This window comes from Lissotriton helveticus, chromosome 4_1 (genome assembly GCF_964261635.1).
Source record: "Lissotriton helveticus chromosome 4_1, aLisHel1.1, whole genome shotgun sequence".
Lineage (NCBI taxonomy): Eukaryota > Metazoa > Chordata > Amphibia > Caudata > Salamandridae > Lissotriton > Lissotriton helveticus.
The window spans coordinates 309,965,700-309,989,313 of NC_136063.1; the positions used below are offsets into that span (position 1 = coordinate 309,965,700).

The window sequence follows — 23,614 nt, forward strand, 5'->3', positions numbered from 1 at the left end:
TTGTGGTAAAAAAAAGCACCAATTTGGCCGTTTGCGCCATCGTAGCTTTAGAAGTGTAGCAGAGAATTGGGAGTGTCCAGGGTAAAGATGATGTAAAGTACCTGCAAGCAATTTGAAGGGCCATTCGCACAGTGGATGTGTATGAGAAATGTACTTACAACAAGGTTTAATTAACTGCTTCACCATTGTGTGAATACGCAAAAACTAATGTATAAAGCAGAAGTGTTTAACAATCGAGGTTTCCACTGTTTGCCTAGTTACCTTTTGCTTGGTAAAGGTCCATCCAGATCCTTGGATCTACGCTTCAGTCTTAGGGTTTCTGATCTGACATCACTCTGTACGGATTCCCCATCAGGCACACTTCCAGGTTCTGATAACACAGCAGGAGAGGGCAGAGGGCTTAGAACAAACGGAATGGGGGCGCCTTCCCTTGTGCAGGTTGTCTGGGTTTCATAGCGGATAAGCCGAGATTGAAGCTCAACAAATCCGGAGTCCCTTTCTAGAGCTCTTCGATTATCCAGGCAGTATCTAGAACAAGCAAAGATAGGAATCAAAGCCGGTTTGAGTGTGTCAGGTTTCTCATTTATCATACTGTCTTTCACCTGCTTTAATATTAGCTTTAATGCAAGTTGATTTTCTTTGAGGTAAAATAATGCAACTCCCCAACAATTAGCAATTAAATCATTTTGCAGATCTTGCAATCACATATTGATAAAAATACAATATGAATTATGTTCTATACACCTGACAGGCCAAACAATTAATAACTTAACAATAGTATTTCCATTCTATTACAACATGAACCCACAAAGCTACTCCAATATGTCCTGGTACCTTTAAGTGATGTTCACGTTTTAAAAATATTGGTTGAAAACAAATGCAAAATATCAATCACAAAGTACAAAAAACAGAAACACAAGTTTTATTTACTGTACTTCAGAGACCACATTTGGCAAACGTCAAGATCCACTGATAGCCAGATGACAAGCAGCTCCAATTTATAATCTCCAATAAAAAGCCCAGCATATCATCTTCCGCTTCTATCATCTACAACCTTGCCAATTTCTTCTGAATAAGGACGCTCAGATTGAGTTGAGGAGGCAGGCATCATGACAGGCCCAACTGGGGGGATCAGAACATTGTTGGCCCAGTTATCATGATTTCCAAGTATAAGGATCTCTCTTATCTGAAGTCAGTCTTGAGCATGTTATTTTACGTCCAAGTGACCACGGCAAGGATGAATTCTGAATGTGTATGTGGGAAATACAGAGGAATAACAAAGGGTTCTGCCAGAAATAACGCAGGCATATGACCAAACTGGAGGGAAAAGGAAATGAGCTGCACTACTTGCGAGTAACAATAGTGAGTAAGGAATGAGAGAAAGAGCCTTACAAGCAAATTAGGGAAGGAGAGGCTACACTTACACAAGGGATAGTGGATGCTGAGACGCCAAAATATCAGACAATATATGCACTTTACTATGAGGATTATGAAGAAGAGTTTTAATCTAGTACTAAGACTCAAAAAGCAAACCATAGGGAGGTTTCTGCTTCTTTGAGTTCAACCTTTTTGGTATATCCTGAAGCATTATCTTTTGGCTGAAGAGGGTAATCTAAATGTCTGGCAGAGGGATGTGCATATTATGTGCTTCTTAGTATATCTGGTTGGGCCAATGAATGCTTGAGCCTGGCACGAGACAAATGTCTGGTTTGACTCAACACTTGTTCCATGGGATGGCTCAAACACATTTGATGCAGTCAACCATCCTGGGAAACATCAGTTAACCTCTTGGCTTCTCCTGGAGTACTTCGGTTTGATAGGTCAAGTGAGGCCACTGGTACCTTAACAGATAAGTGCTCTGCCTTAAACTGGACATTTTTAGTGAAAATAACACATACGCATTTTAATATGTGCATTTTGTTGGGTTGCTTCATATGTTCCAATCACCATTCTCTTCGCCATTTTTTAAAACTGAATCATAGTCCGTTTCACTAACTAGTATCTCCAACATATTTCTTATAGAGTGAGATGGATTCAGCATGTAACAAAAGGGAATTGCAAAGTTGGTTTTATTGAACACATTGTACTAAATTAGAACCTGAAAGAGCACAATACAATCTTTTTTTTTTTTTTTTATTGAGATTTTTCCCCATGTATACATGTACAGAGCACTTATTTTTATACAAAGGACAGACAAATCATTCTCGATTACTGCAGGCTAATACATTACAATTACCTTCATTGCATTGTTGAATCAGATTTTTGTAAATTTGTCTAACATTACTCAAACAGACAAAACCGAAATGCAAAATAGAATGTGTTACTACTTAAAAATGTAGAATTAAACAAAATAATGTAAATAAAAAGAGAAACCTAATCCAATCAGTCCAGGTCGTCTACTCTAACAAGTAGCTCCTTCCTTCCATAATGTAATAGGTTCCCAAATCTGCTTTCCCAATGTATTCCCCTTTCTCCCCCTTCTAGCATATATTGCAGTTTCTAGGTTGTATATTGATAATAATTTACCCAACCACTGTGAATAAGTTGGTGGCAAAGGTTCCAACCATGCCGTGGCTATAGATATTCCCAAAACTGCCATAGCCACGAAAATAAATTTGTTGCCATTTATTTGTGTATCTTCATTACTAACTCCCAAGAGTATTAATGTTGGAGTTCGCAATATCTCTTTTCCTAATACAATACTTATAAAATTTCCGATGTCTGTTTTTGTTGTTTGTAGATGAGGGCATAAAGCAAAGATGTGCAATAAATCTGCCACTGGGCTTCCACATCTAAAGCATGTAATACCTGCTATCCCTCCCCATTGTGCTATTTTTGCAGGTGTATGATACAAATGGTAAAGGGTTTTATAATGTTGTGCCTGTAATGAAGCTGAACAAAGAGCTTGATGCCCCAGCTCTAACGACTGGCAAAACATTTCGTCCCCAATATCTAAACTGCTTGCCCACTTCTCTGCCCATTTTTCCATATCATCTTGTTTGGATTTTATAAGTTTAGAATATATTCTTTTAATCGTACAGTCAACACCCCTCTGAATAATTTCCATGATTGGGTTTTTACAAAATCCAGCAGATCCCCCCCTTTTCGTGATAAGAAAGCTTCTGATTTGCAAATATTTAAAAAAATGTCTCGTATCCAAATCATATTTAGCCTGTAGTTCTGAGAATTGCAATAATCCCTGTGGACCAAACATATTACCAATCATAATTATTCCCTTCCTCCCCCATTCATCAAAAGCTGAATGATTAAATATCTCATCTGGGAAAGTAGGGTTACTATTCATTCTTGTATAAAAATTATATTTCCCTAGTCCTGATTTCCATACCATATATGCAGCTTGTAGTGTCTTAAATCTAGTCCTTTTAAAATAGCTAGGTTCTGTAAACTTCAAAAGAATGTTTTGTGCTTGTGCCCCCATGACCAGACCATATACAGCTAACGTCCCTAATTTGTCATGTCCTTCCGCCTCTGCTCCTCCTAGGAGGCCAGCCATATACTGGAAAGCCGCTGCCCAGTAATAGAGTTTAAGATCTGGGACAGACCATCCTCCCCTTTCTCGAGGAAGTGTCATAGCGCAAAGCTCTCCTAGTTTTCCCCTTCGCCCATAAAAACCTGTTAATTATATGTTCACAGCTCTTAAACCATTTAGCTTCAAATAGTAATGGAATACTTCTGAATATATATAAAAATGTGGGCAGGATCAGCATTTTTATAATATTAGTACGACCCACCATTGTCAAATGTAGATTGTCAAGCCTATCCAAATCTTTCTTTACTTTAGCTATTATTGGTGTGATGTTTCTTTCCACTAGTACATCCAAATCGGCAGTAATAACCACTCCCAAATACACTCCCGACTGAACTACCCGGTTGTCAAAACAATCTACTTGGGAGTTTTTAATTATCTGCGTCTTGGCAACATTTAACGCATACCCTGAGATTTTCCCAAATCTTCCGGCCTCCATCTCTACCTCCCTTATCGCCTCCGTGGGTTCCGATGTAATCACTGCCACATCATCAGCGTATGCCAGTATCTTACACTGGCCCATACGTGTATGTAGTGGAGTGATTCTCTCATTCAGGTCTATTTTACGAATCAGGGGGTCCATGTACATCGCGAACAGTAGCGGTGAGCAAGGACAGCCCTGCCGTGTTCCTCGCCTTACCTTAAAGGTGCGTGTAGATCCTGAATTGACCCTTATAGATGCTTCTGGAGCAGTATATAATGTTTGGATTGCTTTTATATATCCTACTCTAAACCCAGTTTTACTTAAAACCTGCCAAAGATAGTCCCAGGAGACCCGATCGAAAGCTTTCTCAGCATCCAACAGCATAACAGCCATCGGGTCCCCTGCAACTTCTGCTGCGTCAAACAAAGTGATTACCATACGCAGATGATGGGTAGTACCCCTACCTGGTATAAAACCGTGTTGATTATCTGAAACTAAATTTCCTATTACTTTAGCAAATCTTATGGCCAAGACCTTTGAATAGACCTTATAAAATTCAATTGGTAATTGATCTGGACCAGCAGCTTTCCCTGAAGGGAGATGGGTGGTCGCTTTTTTTATTTCTTCCAGGTCTATCGGGTCTTCCAACATTTCTGCCTCCTCTTCCGTCAAACTATCAAGCGAAATTTCATTTAGATAGTCGTTTATTTCCCCTAAATCACTAGTCTGCCTATCATCATAGAGCGTCTCATAAAAATTTCTAAATACTTCTCGTATTTCTTCGGAATCTGTACGCAGTGTGCCTGAAATGTCTCTAATTTCTCTTACTAATCCTAGATCCGCTTTTTGCCTAGTGCGGATAGCCAGCGTTCGCCCAATTCTTTCGCTGAATTCATAACATTTCTCTTTTTTAATAGTAAAAATTATAGCTGCCCTTGTTGCAATATCTTCTTCTGCCTTCATTTTCGTTCTTAAAAGTTTGTAGTATATTTTCCAATTCAGCCCCGGCTAACACACATTGATGTAATTCTTCCTCAACTTTCAAAATTGCGTTAAACATTTCCCTACCTCTAAGTTGCTCCTGTTTACGTTTAAAACTACTATAGCTTACTGTCTCGCCACGTGCCCCTGCCTTAAAGGCATCCCAAACCATCCCGACTGTCGAACTACCTCCATTGATCTCAAAGAATTCTTTGATCCATTTTTTCATATGATGAATATATTTATCATCTTGTAATAATGCCCTTTCAAAGGTCCATATCCTTTCTTTTCTTCTCTCTGTAGATAATATTAGAGTTAAAATAAGCAGATTATGGTCACTAAATATACGTGGAAGTCTATCAATAGAAGCTCTAGGAAGTAATGCAAAAGAAATATAGAAATAATCCAGCCTTACACATATTTGGTGTGGGTGTGAATAATAAGTAAATCCTTTCTCGTTTGACCTGATTTCCCTCCACACATCTGTGAGCCCGTTATTCGTTGCCAAACTGAGCAATGCCCGATATACCCTTTTTTTCCTACCCTTATATTTACCAAATGAGCCAACCCCGAGCCCATCTGACCCATTGATGTTAAAATCTCCAGCAATGATCAGTCTTGGGGCCCAGACTGCAAGCTCTATATCTAAGAATTCAAAGATTTCGGGATCATCTTCAGTAGATCCATATACTACACCTAAAGTAGTCCATTCACCCTCCAGGAGGCATTCAACTAATGCCCATCTCCCCCACTGATCTCCCATTTTTTTCCTAGTAATCACATTTTTATTCTTTGCTAATATAGCGACCCCTCTAGTTTTAGCACCTTGCTTTGAACAAATTAATACGTGAAATCCTAGCTGTTCCAACAGATATTCTTGTGAGACCATTATATGCGTTTCCTGCAATAGGATAAAAACTGCATTCATTTGTTTTAATATAACAGAAATCCTTTGTCTTTTTTGTCGGTCATTGAGGCCACAAACATTCCATGTTACTAACTTGACACCCATATCTGTATTATAATTATCTTCTCAGCTGCGCTATCTAAGTTGCTGTTTGTCGATATATCTCTATCTGATCTACTTAGTCTCCTCATTATTTTGTCTATTCCATCCTCGTCCTCTTTTATTAAGAAGTGCTCTGTACCCCCTCCCTCCCTCCCCCTCCCCTGACACCCTACCCAGATTTGCCCTCCCCCATACTGGCAAATAGGTCAATCCTGACCTACATCTGACAACCAGGGCCCCTGGGTAGCCCCCCTCTCCCCCTCTCCCTTCCATTATATCAACCCCACGTCCAACCTTACCATTTTAAGTGTATACATAATTCTCATCCAGAACCCTAATTCCACTACACCCTTTGCTACCTGTTGTTTCCTAAGAAACCTACTCTCATTACAAACTATTTTTTACTTAGTGACTGCCTTACTGCAACTACTTGACTACCTTCTCCTTTGACAATACATTCTTTTGAGTAAAACTGGAGTGAGATGGCCGTTTTCCAGCGACTGAAAGGCAGACTGTGTAACTAGTCAACCAGTGGCCATATCCTGTCGCTCTCACTTGACCATGCTAAGTACTCATAGACAGATCACCATGCTTCACAGTATGACCAGAACAAAATACATTTTAGGGTGTCAGTTAAGCAAAAACAAAATATTAAAAGAGGTACGGTTTGAAAGAACAAAATTCTGCTCCATGAATTATACTACAATGGCCAATTTGTATCTGCACATCACAAACCAAATTGCATTTTGGCTCACCAAAAACAGTCTCTCTTTTTTAGGAGAGAGTGGGATTTTTTCTTGAATCTTTCCAAGAGAATGTTTAGAAATGCCAGGCTAGTTCTTGGGGTTTATGTTATTCAATGGAATCAGAGTCAGACACTACTGAGACCTTCCTGAAATACCAATTGCCTTCTTTTTCGGCTGCAGGGCTACACATTGCTCAAATAGCACATGTTTATCACACAATAATTTAACTTTACAGGTATTGTTACATAGATATTGTGGTTAAAGATCAGTCTCTAAACATGCTTACACTGTACCAATCAATGTTACGGCTAGTTTGTCTTTCAGTGCTTAGACTGTGGATTGCCCAACCATGTACTGTCAAGTTAGAAGCTTGAGAAAGAGGGATCTCGGTCAGCTTTGCCAGGAAGATGTGTTACATCATCAGGCAAACCAGCATAGGAATAACAATTTAACCTGGAAATATTACAGATGTGGCTGGAGCGTCTGATTCTAAGCTCTTTTCGGCACAGTCAATAGTGATGTCTGCCAGGGTAACCATGTTGCACAGCATTGAGGACGCCTGTGGCTTTAGTGGGAACAGTCCAGTAGGGTTACAGCAGCAGAGGGCGTGAAGCAAAGGGGGAATCAAGGTACTCTTGATGTTTTCAGTAGGGTACCAGCAGAACATGTACAGCTTGGCGAGGCATGTGCTCGGGTGATACCCCGTGAGGGCAGGACGTGTGGTAGGTCAGCCAGCAAACGGAGTCTCGCCTACTGCTCCTAGGTACGCCAGTGTGCAACCGGCCTAGCCATAACTAGAGAGGCGATTAGACCACCCCATTAGGATCATCCAAAAGGTACAAAGTAGGTCAGTACAAGTTATACGGCACTAAAAATCTAGTATCTTAGGGTATGATCTCACAGACACACACTTTCACCGTCCCTACGTGAGTAGACTAGGATCTCCAGGTCCTGATAAAATGCCAAGATCCTTTGGACTATGAAAGGCATGAAAAATGATGACCCCTCTCACTTCACATACACTATCTTGAGCTAGAGAGGTCCAGAATAACCTGCTCTCACTTTGAATCTTTAGTCTCCTTTTTTAACCATAGCATAGGAACCCGGCTAATAAAGAACCTTTTGGGATTCCTGTAGTTATTTTAATCTTGCACACACTTTTCCTCCACATCTACTCGTACCTCTTCTAAGCAGACTCCCCTCCACCCCATCCATCTCCCTTTCCCCTTATATTCTTCACACCTGGACCCTCCTCCCTCCCATTAGGAACTGCATACCCTTGTTTTTTCGATTCTTACCTAGGGGCACATATGCTGGACCCGTCTCAAGCCCCAATCTCTCCCTTTTTGTTCCTGCTTGGGAGATACAGCCAGATGGATTAAATGAGGGGATGGCAAGAGGTGGGGGCCAATCAACTGGAGCCCATGTGGCTGGCGAGTGATCTGGGACGGGACCAAGGCCTCTGGCAGCAAATCTGGCGATGTCTTCAAATGACAGTCTCCTCGGTCGCATTTGTTAATCCCTCCTTGCTGACCTGCTGTCATGCTCTGTCAGGAATCTGCAGAAAGCCTATATGCAAGGCAATCTACGCATTCTCCTTTCAGGATTCAGCCTTGGAGGAGGATATGCCCTACTCCTTCAAGGGGCACAACCACGTTTTACTGCCTCTAATGCAGGCATTTTCTCTGAACAGATGTACAGAGCCTCAAGTCAAATGGTTTACTCTCAGGTGACCCACAGTTCCAGTTTATATCTGGGTACAGCAACAGTTGTGTCCAAACCCAATGGACACTCAGCTTCAGAATTATCTAATACCTGGAAGGAACTAATCATTTGAAAGTCAAAGCTTTTCTTGAAGTTAAGAGTCAATTAACAGCCAATGAAGCACAATCACTTGGGTATCTTTGGGGAGAACCTGAATGACCTAGGGCAATAGCGCGTGTGTTTATTCGAGTCAGGCAACATCCTAGCCATTTGGCATTTGTTTCTGGGTTCTTACTGCTTTGGCTTTTGGCACAAGATAGGAGGATCCATCTTTGCTCATGTGTGCAGCAGCAACCATACCTTCTTTCAAAGTTGGATACGAAGAGCTTTGTTTGTCCTATTGAAAGTTATGGGAATTCAAATTAGACTCCTATTTGGCTTTACAAAAGCTTCAGCAGGGAGGCCAGTGGAGGAGTAGCACAAGGGGCATGCAGGAAAGAGGATGTTGCAAACGTCTGTTTGCAGCTAAAACATCTTGCAACCTTCAGGGCTACAGGCACAGAGACACAACAACCCTTCATGTGTGCAAGCGCTACAACAAGCGCACCTAATGAACACAGGACGAAATAAGGACATGGATAAGATTAACACAGGGAGTGCCAGTAGGCAATCTCCCAAGGGGTGCAAGTAAAAAGGCCGGTACATTTACAGATCAGCAGACATCACTTATTAGTCTTGCCATGGTTCTGTCACGGGGCAATATTTACCCACAATAAAAGGAGTACCACTTTGAGGGTACTCATGGTTACCTAATAGAGTCTAAAACCCTATTGGCGAGGAACATCTATAAACATGAGGCATACCGGTTGCAAATCTCCTGCAAAGAAAAAAATATATACCAGTGGAGCAGGAAATCATATGGAGACTGCACCATGTTCCTTCAACGACTGAGAAGTTTAATAAGGTTATAAGGTTATTCCAGGCAATAACATTTTAATGTACTAAATTAAAACTGTTGCAATTGTTAAAGAAATAGATTTTAAATATTTACATGCTAATGCTTCTGAGTGCTGCGCTTATAGAACGGTTCTTTGAACAAAACCAGTCAGTCAACTTGACTGTGCCGCTCTATAAATGTGCTGGCTTTCCCACCTATATTTCTGAGCATCTTTTCTAAGTTGGTTTGGTGATTAAGACAGTAAGTTAAATTATGAGCTTCAGAACTACACTGATTAGGTAACAAGAATTGCAAGAAAATGCCCTTTTTTGCCAGACTCTGCACACTGGTTTATTGCTGTCCAGTGCGAGGTGTATGTGTTCTGCCCCATAAAACATGTACAAATTGGATCATTCCATGTTGGCTTATTACACTTTCTTATAAGGCCATCGTATGTGGTGCAGAAAATAAACCTACTGCATCAGACCTACTATTGTAGCCTAATTGTTGCAGTTTACACCAGCAGCCCCACATGTCAAAATACCCCTTTTGACAACTTTTAGAAAACTACCTTTTCCCTACCTGAATCTCTTAGAGGGTAATTTACAGAAGCTCCACAGCAGTTATCAATTAAGTATTTCTCCTTAATGAGGCCTGAACATTGCTTCCAGAGCAGAGACAATTGCTTAGAAATAGTGAGGTGTTTTCTTTCCATGGCAGGAAGACCAATTGGGGTGGGCCCAGGAACTTAATTAACTTCAAAGGACCTGCCCTATCACGAGCAAATGACAGGTGATACCTGGAAAGGCCCAGCCTATGTGTCACAAAGTCAGGCTGGCACAAAACCCAGTGGAAGGAAAGCGAACAACCCCAGTACTGGTTTTGATTGACCTCCGGATTTACACCCAGGCTCTGAACAAGGGGAGAAGAGTGGCAGGACACATCGTGGGATTTTTTGTAGTAAGGCAAACAGGAACTGGTGCACACATGGGTTCGGTTATCACTGGGAATGTTTACCCCATATGGGTTATGGAAGAACCCGAAGTCACAATCCACTAGTTGGTGCCAGATATAAATATGGCACCCCAGGCACCATCCGCTGAACATTCTCTGGACCTGTGGAAGAACAGAAAAGTAATGCACCCCCTGTTGCAGACCTGTGTGGAGACCTGAAGAGCTGGACCTGCTCCTACTTGTTCCCAGGACAAAAGAAGTGATCCCAAGGGTCAGTTGGCTTGCCTCCTGTGTGGCTAGAGGGACAACGTTCAAGAGGCCTTTTTACTAAAGTGCTCAACTGACCAGTCGCAACTGGCCCTGGACTGCACCCTGCTTGACCCTGAAAGTCCTTAAGTGCCTCCCCTAAAGTCCTGGGAGGCCTTAGAAGTGTACTCCTGTGTTGTTGTTGTAAAAAGAAGAAAGTTAAAAAACTTTTGAAAACTCTCCTGCAGACCTCCAAAACATTTGCAGGACGTGCTGTAAAAAGTATCGGACTGGCAGTTCCACAACATCGGACTGGATTTCAGCTTTATTCTGCTCAGAGATCACTGAATACTCAAAAAATAACCAGGTCTCAATCTGCATTGTGACTTGGAAAGTATTCAGTGAGAAATCGCCAAACCTCTAGAGCTTTGTAGAGACCAACCTAGACTAGATCCACCGTGGCGGCCACAAATTCAGCAGCAGCCGACGCAGAGAGGATTTTTCTTTTCAAACAGTGACTTTCTAAAATGGGACCTACTTTTCAACATTTGGACTTCTAGACAATTCACAGAGACCAACCCATTTGTTGTATCCAATCCAGGCTCAAGGTTAGCCTGAAATTGGACTTTGGTCTCGTTCAGCAGTGTCCAATCAGCTTTATTTTTCTCTGCACATTTCCACTAAAATCCTTTAAAAATCATATCTCCAATCCCCCTTATTGTATTTTTGTCATTTTGGGTGGGTTTGCCTATTACTTTTTCTCCTCTATTTAGTATTTTATAAATTTGAACAGGATTTTTATTTTGTTGCATCTGACTTTTTAACTATTTTGGTATACGTCTAAAAGCTTTACACATTTTCTTTGAATTAGGCTGGTCTGCTGTGTGCCATTGTAACCAGAGGTTGAGCTCAGGTTTACATTAATGAAAGCTTTGACTGCACCTAGCATTGTAGCGACATTATTGAGGAGGACTTCCATCCATCCCAATTAAAAATTCATTTTTCTTACAAGATTCAACATAAGGAATCTTTTGAAAATCAAAGAGTTAAAGCAATGTCACTGACTGTACATAAAGGTATCAAGAGCCAGAGTCACTATAGAAAAGTTACTGCTTTGTATGAGTACCCAACGTTAGAGTTTTCATGTTTCCTAGGTTCATGCTTGAGAAGCTCATCTAATCCGGGGTTATTTAATGCATTTTGATACTAGTTCTACAAGTATCAGCACACAAAAAACAAGCACTTGCAAAGCGAGAAGGTCTAGTTCCTTGACAGCGCACCAGAATTTTTTTCATTCATTTCCTTTTGCCAATACATGAAACAAAAATCAAAATCTTAAAATCGGATCAGTAAAAATTACAATTGGAAGGAGGCAAACCTAATTTGGATTGCTGGCGCTGCCCCTAAGCCACACCTAGAAATTTGGTCTGAATGAGCTACTCCTCTTTCAGAAACTTGAGAGCTGTGAATCATTGCAGCAGATCTGAAAGCAGAATCAGCATGTATGATCCTTCATATCAAAGCAAACTGGAGCAAAACATACTCAAGCCCATGATAATAGCTCCCGGCCGCCTTTTCAAACGATAACTGCTTCACTTTCCTTGGAGTAAGTTCCGGGGTCAGCAGGAACGCATTTTCGCTGAAAAAAGGTGAAGAAAGCAGTTAAAAAATACTATGCAGAACAAGAATGCATATAGCTAGAAAGAACATGGAAGACATGCAAGTATAGGAAGATAACAGTATTGTATTTATAAATAAGCAGCCCCATTATTATGAGAGTCATTGCCATGTAGGTATTACAGGGCAACTTATAAGCCTGTAGGTAAGTTTTCCCACATTTACACCATAAGTCACCATAACGCACGGGACCTTACAACAAAATATATTTATAAGTAGTTTAGAGATATGTGCCAGTAACTTTTCTCTGCTTGTCGAGTTATCAGGTCGACACTCTAGCATGCAGAGAGAAAGCTACGTTTAAAATGTAGCACAGACATTTACTGTGCAAGCAGAATAAATTAACCAGGATTCTTGGTAAAAAGCAGGGAAATATATATATTTTCACTTAAAAAAACAAAGGTTATGTTATAATTCTGAAATAGAATAAAAAAACCACCGTAGAAATTTACTGGAAAAAATCAATTATTACAGAGATGTTATAGTTGCGCTCATATTTTATTTGTATAAAACCATACACATTCAGCAGCTAGAGTTACATGAGCTAACTATCTATATCTTACACCCCCAATGCACTGCTTATGACCTCACATATTACATCACCAATGACATAGGTCGAGATAGAAAGGGAAACAATCTTTTGCCATTTCTACAGCAAGTCTTTAAGCATAGGATTAGCACAGTGCCACCCACACCGAGCTGTACAATGACAAAAGCCTTTTACTGCTCCAGGCACAGTATTACAGCTTTGGATTGGTAAAATACCATGCAAGCCCACCTGGAATGAATAAAAGCAACCACTGACACGTGTTTTGCCATCATTATAGCTCTTCAGAGAGGCTATAGACTTTGCCCCTTTCCATCTCACCGGGGTTGGCACTGTGCTATTCCTATGCTTAAAAACTTTGATTGAAAAGCAGACATTTGAGGTGAAAAAACTTAAAGTGTCACTGGTGTTGTAGGGTGATCTCTACAGGAGCTACTCTCCACCTAAACTTGGGAACTACCCAGAGTTCTTTGATTCTTTTTTGCATCATTTATGCGGCACTCTATGCCTGAAAGGGTATTGTTTTGACTTTATGTTTGGACAAAGCTAAACCTCTCTGTTGAGCTATATAGTCTGGGAGCACAACGTCTGAGTATCACTCGTCACTGCCGCTCACCACAGCTATAAAGGCAGCAGCGGCCACACCAGTAAGGTCCTGTACCATGGCTCCCCATTCTAACAGGTCATCCACCAGTCTATCATCGCGCCTCACTTTCTTTCATGTGTGCCTCCTCTGCCCCAGCCCATTCCTTCATATCCGGGAGCCATTCAGCAGCCAGGGGGCTTACGGTTTGGCCATCTAATGACTAAATGTCACTTGGCCAGTCAATCCAAGGATTGAAAATTTCCTCCTGGGATTTTTTTTTTTTTTGCAGGTATCAACCCCAGTAGGCATTATTTCAGGTCAAGGTATTGCCCATCCAGTAATGTTATGTAAGTGCCCCAGGACCCAATCACAATACCATACAATCTGCGAATGGCTCCAAAGAACATGAAAGCAGTCCACCGGTGTTTGTCCAAAACAAGTGCCGCTGGCGTCCCTATAGAGGTATATCATGCAGATACTTGGGTGAAAGGTATGTATTGTGTACTATGAGTGAGTGTAAACTGTGCGCTGGTAGGCACCTCCCGAGACCCCCTCTCCCCCCCGGTGTATCCTATTACATTCTTCAGCTGTTATCGGGAACTCACTGATCTGATGCCACGCCTCGTTAACCTTAAGGGGAGACATAGGCCTATCAGCCGGCAGGGACCGGTATAGATGAGCAAAAAGCCTCCAAAGACCCGCCAATGTCAACAGTGCAAAAAGTGTCTGAATGGGCTCAGGGGTATTCAGGAACCTTGGCCACATTTCCCTTGGAGCCATCGTGGCATAGTGGAAAAAAGCCAAGACCCCACAAGAGAGGACCTAATAGGTTTACCCGTAGACAGCCGACCTTGATGAAAGTGTGACAATAGGCGCCGCCACCCGCCGGGAACTATGTCACGAGAAGCTCTTGTGATCTAAGTACAGAAACTCTGACGGTGAAATCCGTAAGTCATGCACCTTACACTTCTATGCACACCTTAGCATGTGTGCATGGTTTACTTAAGCTCAGGGTTCACTCTGAGCCACGGGACCTGAAAAAAGCCATTTAATCTGACACTTATTGGTTGAAACATGTAGACCACCTGACAAAAACATCACTTTTCACATATCTTTGAGGAGACTTGCCAGACCACTTGTCTCACTCAAAGTCAAGTGACTTTCTTTTAACCCTACCTCAGGGACAATATAATAAAGGATTGGGTACCCTAGAGGTAGTTTTAACCTTCCCCTCTCAAGGTATCCACTATTCACAAAAAACCAACACAAAAATAAAAACCAACTCCGCTGTAATCAGGCTTCGAAGCACATCTAGGAGGCACTCTGGTTCCTGGGTGGGAACCAGTTGATGAAGCATGCCACCACCTAGGTTGGCAGGTGAAGGTTCTTCTAAAAAACCTACTGGTTTCCCAGCCAAGGAGGCTTATTCTCAAAAACACCATGATGGTTGGGTTCTCTTTGTTTATATATATCTATGACTAGGGGAGACGAACAAGCACCCGTGCTTCCTTCTCTTACTCTCCAATTTGTTATTTGATAGTGGGAAAACTGACGAATACCCAAACTAAATGTCTCTGTTGCTACCTGTCGGATGATAAACCGACCCAATATAAATCATCTAAGGTGACAAACCTCCCCGCCAACAGGTTAAGGACATGGTCCAAGCTATTTGTGCAAAGGGTCAGATTTTCTACACCTCCAGTTCCAGCACATAAGGCGCCATGCAGAGCACTACCCACTCCCAGAGCCTGCACACCAGTCGCAGTATGTGTGGCATTGGTCCAAGTGTTCTAAGGCCTTATTGCAATAGGGATGCTAGGTGGGCTCCCCAAAAGTACTGGTCAATAGGGATTTCTCCCAATTAGGTTCATCATCGAACCAGTGTACAGCATGTTGTAAGTGCAATGCAAGATAATGCAGTTTGAAGTTAGGTACTTTCCTACCTCCCGTATCCCATTCCAGCTTCAGCGTGGCAAGTCCAACCCTGCATCTTGGTCTTTGTATTGCCAAATGAGTCACCTTTAATGATTACACATTATATACATGTCTTTGTATAATGGCACTATTGGAGTTCGTTTATACGGTGTTATGTGAGTCTTATTTAACAGATTATATTTATATGTCTGTTTAATTGTAGGTTTAATACCAGAGTTCGAGAATGGTTTGCGTGATTGTATCCTAAGTGGTGTTTTTATTCTCAAGCTGTAGCTCTTTTAGTTTGTATACGGCTATATATTATGCACAGGTTCAGTACCTCTCTGCGAATATTTTTAGCGATATTTCTCGAATATCAGTTTTTCCTTCAATTTTGAACAAACTTTATGCATTCCTTGTTCATAGGCTTAGTGCCTCTTTTTGAAGATGACTCGCATATTGTTAGAGTTTTTGACTCCTGGATTTCCGGGTTTAGTACCTAATTGTAAAAAAGTGCCAATTTTGATTCCTGTTGTACTGTTTAGTATTTTGTACACCCATGATTCCATATGCAGACCCTAGTGCTGAAGAGTTTCCTTTGTATGATTTCTGACTTCAGTAATTAGTTTTTTATATTAAACAATGGTTATATAATTTTATTACATCTACGATTTTAATACCTTCATTGGCTTCATCCCAATTATTTTCAGGGATAAAAATAGAAGTACTCCAGAGGCCGGGCTTACATCCCTCAACCTGCCCTAAAGATATTAGCATAATGGGGACCTGCGGGTAATGTGCAATGTGTCAAGGGAGCTGTGGGTTAAAAAAGTTTGGGAACCACTGTCATAAGTGATCAGCTGTCCATGGGGGGGGCGTGGCCAGCCAACACCTAAGATGGCCGTGAGGGACTAGAGCTCCGCCCGATGGTGGGATAAGTCCCCCATTATACGTGTAGGTACCCGTTCCAGCCCAGCATAATCGGCGGTCTGGTGCCCCCTGCCTGTGCAGGTGACTCGTTCAGAGTTTGGTGGAGCCTCAATGTTCCTGCACGGAGCCGGCGCAGAGGAGGCCCAGCCTGTCACGTCCTGGGGAATCTCCGTGGCAGTGGAGGTGAGCGGGGCCTTTCACTGCCATTGCTTTCTGTGCTGTGCTCCTAGGAGTGATCGAGGATGCCGGTTCCCTCCAGCAGCCGCTCTGGAGCTCCTACGACTGCCCCTGACTGATCCAGACTCCGGCCGAGGTGAGTGTGGGCCCAAAGATTGGCTGAGAGACACCCCATGGCGAGTGGGACACAGCAGGAGATCCAGCCCGGCATAACCACGCAACTTAGGGAGTGGGGTGTGCCCCTCCACCCAACACTTAGTCCTTTCTGCCTGCTGCGCCCACGTTGGCCATACATTTCAGATGGTCGGAATGGGGACTAGAGTGGAGCGAGTTGTTGCCTCCCCCCCTCGCTCCTTCTTAAGCATGCATCGGCATTGAGGACACGACCCGGAGGTGCTTGTAGCGGGGCCACACTGCAGCAAATCTGCTTACGCCACTCTCCTAAATGGGCCTTTCCCCCTAATTTTTAGCGGTGCGCCCCAGGAACTAGAGGGTTTGCTTCTGCCGGTTTCTGTGGACTGTGGCTTGGTGTTAGGGGAGCCCGCCCTGACACCTGCGGCCGGAATAAGTTCCAACAGTGTGGCTGGACCTGGCATCTAGAGGGGTGCCACTATCTCAGACACTGTTCAAGGGTGAAGCTGGCCGCTACTGTTTTTAGGTGGAGGACTGGGCTCCTTCACCTGTTGTAACTCGGCAGCTGCATCGCCACCCTAAGCGCTGTTGGGAAGCTTGTGAAGGGACAACGCTGCAGAGATGTCTACTGCCAGGGGGCCCAACCGCTGAGTTGGGCCTTGTAGGTATGCAGCACATAAGGGGCAGATCAGAGTTGGGAGAGCAAGCGCAGGACCGCGCTGCCGCTAGAGGAGATAGCCGACTGCCTTGTGGTGGGAGAGTGCACTGCTGAAGAGGCCTTGGTGCACTGTGGGACGTGGCTGGGCAGGTCAGTTCACTTGGACTGGGGTCCCACTACTGATAGCTGTGAGACAGTCATATGATTGCGAGGCGCTGCCACAGGTGGCTCCAATTGGCACGGCTCTCAGTCGAGTACCCATTGGAAGCATTGGGGTGTGAGGAGCAGGTCGAGTGACTCCCTGATCTTGAATCAACCGAAGTGTGAAAGACTGGGGGTAATTATCCCTAACGGAAGGCAAGGACATTGAGCCGATGGAACGAGACTGCGCCTACTGCAGTTGGTGCATGGCAAACAAAGGTTGGATATCACCGGGGAGCAACTGGGGCCAGCGATAGGAGACGCCAGGGAAGAGCAGAGCAGATTGCTGGCAGCATGGGCAAGCCAAGGGGTAGGGGGGTTGTGCACCTCTGGAGCAGGATGACAACGCTGCGTCCCAGACCCGGTCACACCCCTGGATGAGCAGATGCAAGCGCAGTTTCAACAGATACTTGAGGCAATAGCAGACACGAAAGCGACGCTCCACCAGGACATCAGTACGGTGGCAGCGGGGCTTGGACTACTACGGGATGAGCACAAGAAATTGTCAGAGAAAGTCAAGAAAAACTATACCGACATCGCGGAACTGGCACCAACGCAACTCGACGTGACGCGGCAGCTGAAGGCCTTAACGGACAGAGTGAATGTCCTTGAATGCAGAAGGGCGCAATCGCCGGACCAACGTCTGAGTGGTGGGCTTACCTGAAGGGGCGGAAGGAGACGATATGGTGGCATTTTTGGAAAATTGTTTCGAACTGTCATAGCCCCGGAGGGTCTCACAAACTTTTACACACTTGAAAGAGCACACAGAGTACCGGCTAAACCACTGGCCCCTGGAAGACCATCGAGATCGGTGGTGGCACAACTCCTACACTTTCGGGACCGGGATTTGCTCTTACAGAAGGCGAGACTAGGGGGGGCCTTTGCAGTGGACAAGGCGAAGATCACGTTTTCAGACTACACGTTGCAGGTGCAGCGCAAACGGGACTCCTATCTGGCAGTGAAAAAGGCGCTTAAGGATGAGGGTCTTCAGTACTCTGGAGGTTTCCAGCGCGGCTGCACATAATCCCAGATGGCACCACACACTAAATAGACTCCCCCAGCGAAGCATGGGACTGGATGGAGTCCGATAAAAAGGAGACGCCGAGGGGTGAGAATCCAGAGAGAGCACAGAAGGAGACCGCAAACAGACGGAGTAGCTCAGGCAGACGGCCCAGAATAGAACCGAGAAGAAGCCCATAGACTCTCAGACGGCATGGGAGAGAGCGGAAACCCTGCAGGCAATGGTGGCTCTGGCGCAAGATCAATCGGTTGTGCCGACTGAAGAAGCGGGTACGACAGGGGACTCAGAGGGCACTGATTCGGACACCTCAATGGGTAGCGGGGGACGAATGCCAGAGGTGACACCGCAGACGGCGGATGGTCTCATCGGATGAGAGGACGACCAGTCGAAGGTGGACAGAGAAGCCTTATTTGATTAACCGTGAGGGGATACTGATATTGGGCTGGGGGTGCTTTCTTTGTGAGGGGGCTGATGTGCATGGAGGAAAGGGGTCCACGCCTCTGTAGTTGGCAGAGGAATTTGTGTGTTCTTGGGGTTTGGATGGATTTCAGTTTCAAAGTAGCTGTCCTTGGGTGGGGGAAGTAGTTTAGTTTCAGGGAATGTTGGGGCCAGGCATGTTGTTACATTTGATTTCAGTATTGATTATTTGGTATGGCTGGGTTTATCATGGAATGTGCGGGGTATGCACTCTATGTGGTGCCATCAGAAGTTGCCTGCCTACCGGATATGGAGAAGAGTGCAAATAGTGTTCTTACAGGAAACACACTTACAGGCGCCGGAGGGGGCAGCATTACAGCGAAGGTGGCGAGGTCAATTGTTCTATACAAACTATTCTGCTTTTGCTCGAGGGGTGTTAATTTGGATCAGAGCTGGGGTGCCCTTTTTATGCAGGGAGAAGGTCATAGACCCAGAAGGGCGGTATGTGGTGGTCCTTGGGAAAATGGATGGAAAGGATATTACGTTAGGGAGCATCTATGCACCCAACACTGAGCAGCCGACATTTCTTGCGCACTTATCTGGGGAATTGGCTCCTTATTTCACGGGCTCTGGGTTATTGGGACGGGACTTTAATTGTGTCTCGGATGTATTGTTGGATCGCTCACACCCCCCACTTCCAACAGCCCCCAGCACACAAAATTGCAGAGGTGCGCGTAAATGGCAGCATAGGTGGGGTTTAGTGGATACTTGGAGGGTTCAGAACCCAGAGGAGCGTGATTGTTCATATTTTTCTGCACTGCATGACCTCCAAGTGCGGCTGGATGCGTTTCTATGTACTCCGGTCATGCATGCAGGGGGGGAGGGGAGCGAATACCTGGCTAGGACACTTTCAGTACATAATCCTGTCTTGATTTGGATGCAGTGGTTGCGAGTTCAGGCCCGGATACCGACCTGGCGCCTGCGCCCAGAAAACACACAAGATGATGGACGGAATGTTGCACATTGGCAAAACATTCACCCCCAGTCACAGATCTGGGTTTAATCCATCGTTATTTTGCTCACTACGCCACCCCAGTTCAGACATGGCCATATGCAAATCAGTCTTGACCCTGTGCCTCATGGTAACAGTCCAGCCTAAACTGCCAAGCCACGTCATCCGTGGACCGGAATCAAGCATCCTAGGACCGGTTTCTGGCTATCAGCCGTCTTCAGCCAGGATAGCTTGACTCCAGTGGCCTAGTGAGCACGGGACCCACGACTGGGCATACCCTTCCCACATAGGGAGAACAGCAAAACACACAAGATGATGGACGGAATGTTGCACATTGGCAAAACATTCACCCCCAGTCACAGATGTGGGTGTAATCCATTGTTATTTTGCTCACCACGCCACCCCAGTACAGACATGGCCATATGCAAATCAGTCTTGACCCTGTGCCTCATGGGAACAGTCCAGCCCGAACTGCCAAGCCATGTCCTCCCTGGACCGGAATCAAGCATCCTAGGACCGGTTTCTGGCTATCAGCCGTCATCAGCCAGGATAGCGTTGGGAGACCAGGTATACAGCTAGGCTGTGGTGGGGCTGTCACGCAGTATTTTGGGGACAACAGAGGAACTGCTTCCACGCCCCTGGTGGAATGCGAAGCCTTTAAGGCAGTGGTCTGGGGCCGCTGTATCGCTGAAACTGTTGGGGTGCGGAAGGTACTGCTGACAGAAGTAGCAGAAGCAGAGCAGCGACTAAGAGGTGGAATGGGACCGACCTGGAAGACCTGACAAACAAGTAGAACTGCTGGAGGCAAAAGAGGTGGTAGCAGGGCAGGTAGTGCGCTTGCGCTGCTTTAACTATAAGGCTTATCTTGCCCATACCCATGTAGAGGGGGATAAATCGGGAACACTATTGGCCTGGTTAGCTAGCCCGTCGCGAAGAGGGACGCTGATATTGGAGATTAGGGATGATCGGGGGGAAGCCTTTTTTACTCAAGAGGGCATTAATGGGTTGTTCTATGAGTTTTACAAGGAGCTCTATAGGAGCAAGACGCCTACTACAGGAGATGATTTGGTTGAGTTTAAGCGTGGGCTTCAGTTCCCGTGATTAGACGGCGAGCAAGCAGAGGCATTGGGGGGAGATATTGAATTGGGAGGGATGCGGGCAGCGATTAAACTCATGGCACGGAATAAGACACCGGGTTCGGGTGGCCTCCTGATTGAATTTTATTTAACCTACTCTGAACTCCTAGCTCCGCACTTAGTAGAATTATATAACGAGGCCAGACGCCTGAACCACCTCCCGACCTCCACGAGAGAGGCAGTCATTATCCCGTTACTTAACCCCTTCGCTGCGGATGTAATTCTCCCACGGTGCGGGGGGGGGGGGCTGGCGAGGGGGGGTGAGCGCAGCGCCGCGGTGCTAGTTACGAACCCAGCTCGTCATGAGTCACAGTGGAGCTGTGCTCATGACGAGCTGGGCTCGTCACGACCCCGCCCACTGATTAATTCGCCCGCACAGGCGGGAAATCAATAGTTCGTGGGTGGCGCACATCAGTTATGACGAGCCCAGCTCGTCATGAGCACAGCTCCATTGTGACTCATGACGAGCTGGGCTCGTCATGAGCACCGAAGGAGTGAAGCGAGGTGAACCAGTATGGGATAGGACAGCATATCGACCACTCTCCATGCTTAACATAGACTATAAGATACCAAGTCGCATTTTGGCCACTCTGCTCTTACCGCATAGGCTGACCTTAATCCCGCTGGACCAGGCTGGCTTTATTCCTGCTTGAAACACGGCCCTAAATATTCGGCGCTCACTGCAGGTGCTTGAATCGGACACCTATCCGAAAGACACTGCCGCGGTGTTTGCTGTGGATATAGAAAAAGCATTCGATAGTTTAGAGTGGCTGTTCCGGTTTCATGTCATGGTTGGCTTCGGGTTGGGTGACATTTACATCGTGGACAGCATTACTCTATCAGTCCCCCACGGCACGAGTTAGGACGGGCGGGGTGATATCTGAAGCCTGCGAAGTAGAACCTTTGGCGATTAAGGCTAGAATTGGGAGGTACTTTCGGGGCCTTCAGATGAGGGACCAAATTCACCATATTGCCTTGTACGCGGATGATTTATTAATGTTTCTGGTGGATACAGAGCAAGCACTAGAGGGGGCGAATTCGCTACTGCATGGCCTAGGAGAGGTATCTGCCCTCAGAGTTAATTGGTCCAAATCTTGTCTATTCCCAACAGACGATAGCAGAGGGGACTTGCAGATTCTAGCAGGAGTACGGTGGGAAACCAGTTGCCTCCCATACCTGGGGTCCAGATTTACCATGAAAGGTCGGAATTGCTAGAGGGAACGTGATGAGAGCGATTAGAGAGCTGATGGGCAGCTTTGAGTTCTGGAGTACGCTGCCTCCATCGGTAGCGGGTCGAGTGGCATTACTTAACCACATTGGTGCTAAGGCAATTCCCGCTGGGTGCTGAAATTTACATGATCCCATTGTTCATGACAAGGTCAGCTCGTCATAAGCACAGCTCCAGTGTACTGCATGACGAGCTGACCTTGTCATGAGCATGGAAGGGGTTAAAATGGTGGCTCTCCCCCGGTTGCTTTATTATTTTACGACCTTATCGATCCGGATACCGGCGCGGGTGTTTAAACAACTTACATCTATGGTCCCTGGTTTTTTTTATGGTACACTGAGAGGCGCAGGGTAGCCCTATCAATTTTACAGCATCCGAGCTCTGAGGGTGGAAGAGCAGTCCCGCATTTTAAAACTTATTATTTAGCTGCGCAGATACAGTGGTTGACACAGATAGTGGCGGCGAGGTTGAGGGGCCCGGAGCAGGACAGAGGGAGAGTACCTGAGCAAAAATTGCTATCGCACCTCCTGCTGGGACCTTCCTGTTTGGTTGGGTGACCTGCCAGAGGACCTTAAGACAGTGAGGCAGTGCTGGAGGAGGAGTGCTAAACAAGCGGTTATGGCGTTGCCCTATGCTCCAGATATACCACTAGCTGTGTGCGAGGCGCTCCCTCATGGGGGCTCGTGGCGAGATCTGAGCGAATGGTTGGAGAAAGGGTTGAGCACCACTGGGACCCTCTAGGAGGACGGGAATATGCTTCCCTTCCAAGTGGTGCATGAGCGGTTTGATCTGCGAGGGGGAGACTTTCTGCTCCATGCGGCCCTCACGGCGGCTGTTCAGGTACACTGGAAGGAGGGCCAAACTGAGCCCAGGACCTCTTTGGGTTGTCAGTATGTTGTGACTGCAGCAGGGAAATATAAGGCAGTCACGTGCCTCTATAAGCGATTGACCATGGAGAAGTTTGCCCCTTTGGAAGGGCTTAAGCATAAATGGGAAGTGGATGTAGGAGATGAGATACCGGATAGGGCTTGGGCTGACATAGTAGCGCGGCATGGAAGAGCACTAGAAATGCTAGGTTTCAGTTGATCCATTTCTATATACTGCACAGGGCTAATCTCACCCGGCGAAGATCAAAGCATATTTCAATACAGACACCGATGAATGCCCGCGTTGTAGAAGGGAGGGAGTGGACTCCCCTCACATGATATGGGGATGGCCGCTATTAGCAGCTTATTGGATGGAGGTGCTCGACCTGCTGAACGTAATAACGGACAGAGGGTTGGACTTGGCTTTGGGAGCATGCATTCTACACTGGTTTCCTCATACGGCTGAAACTACAATCACCAGCAAGTTCATAGATATGGGATTATTGTTGGCCAAAAGGGAAATCACAATGCACTGGAAGACGAGACTACCCCCTGGAGTGGCTC

At 45.3% G+C, this 23,614-nt stretch overlaps 1 protein-coding gene across 1 annotated transcript in view; it reads right to left on the bottom strand.

Moving 5' to 3' along the window:
- Positions 1 to 23,614, bottom strand: part of MTBP (MDM2 binding protein) — a 186,977-nt gene that overhangs the window by 37,608 nt on the left and 125,755 nt on the right. Inside the window, exons 17-18 of the mRNA XM_078686833.1 lie at positions 12,092 to 12,187; positions 262 to 528 (exon numbers count right to left, since the gene is read on the bottom strand). Of these exons, the coding sequence (XP_078542959.1) occupies positions 262 to 528; positions 12,092 to 12,187 (363 nt within the window). The remainder of the gene's footprint in view (positions 1 to 261; positions 529 to 12,091; positions 12,188 to 23,614) is intronic.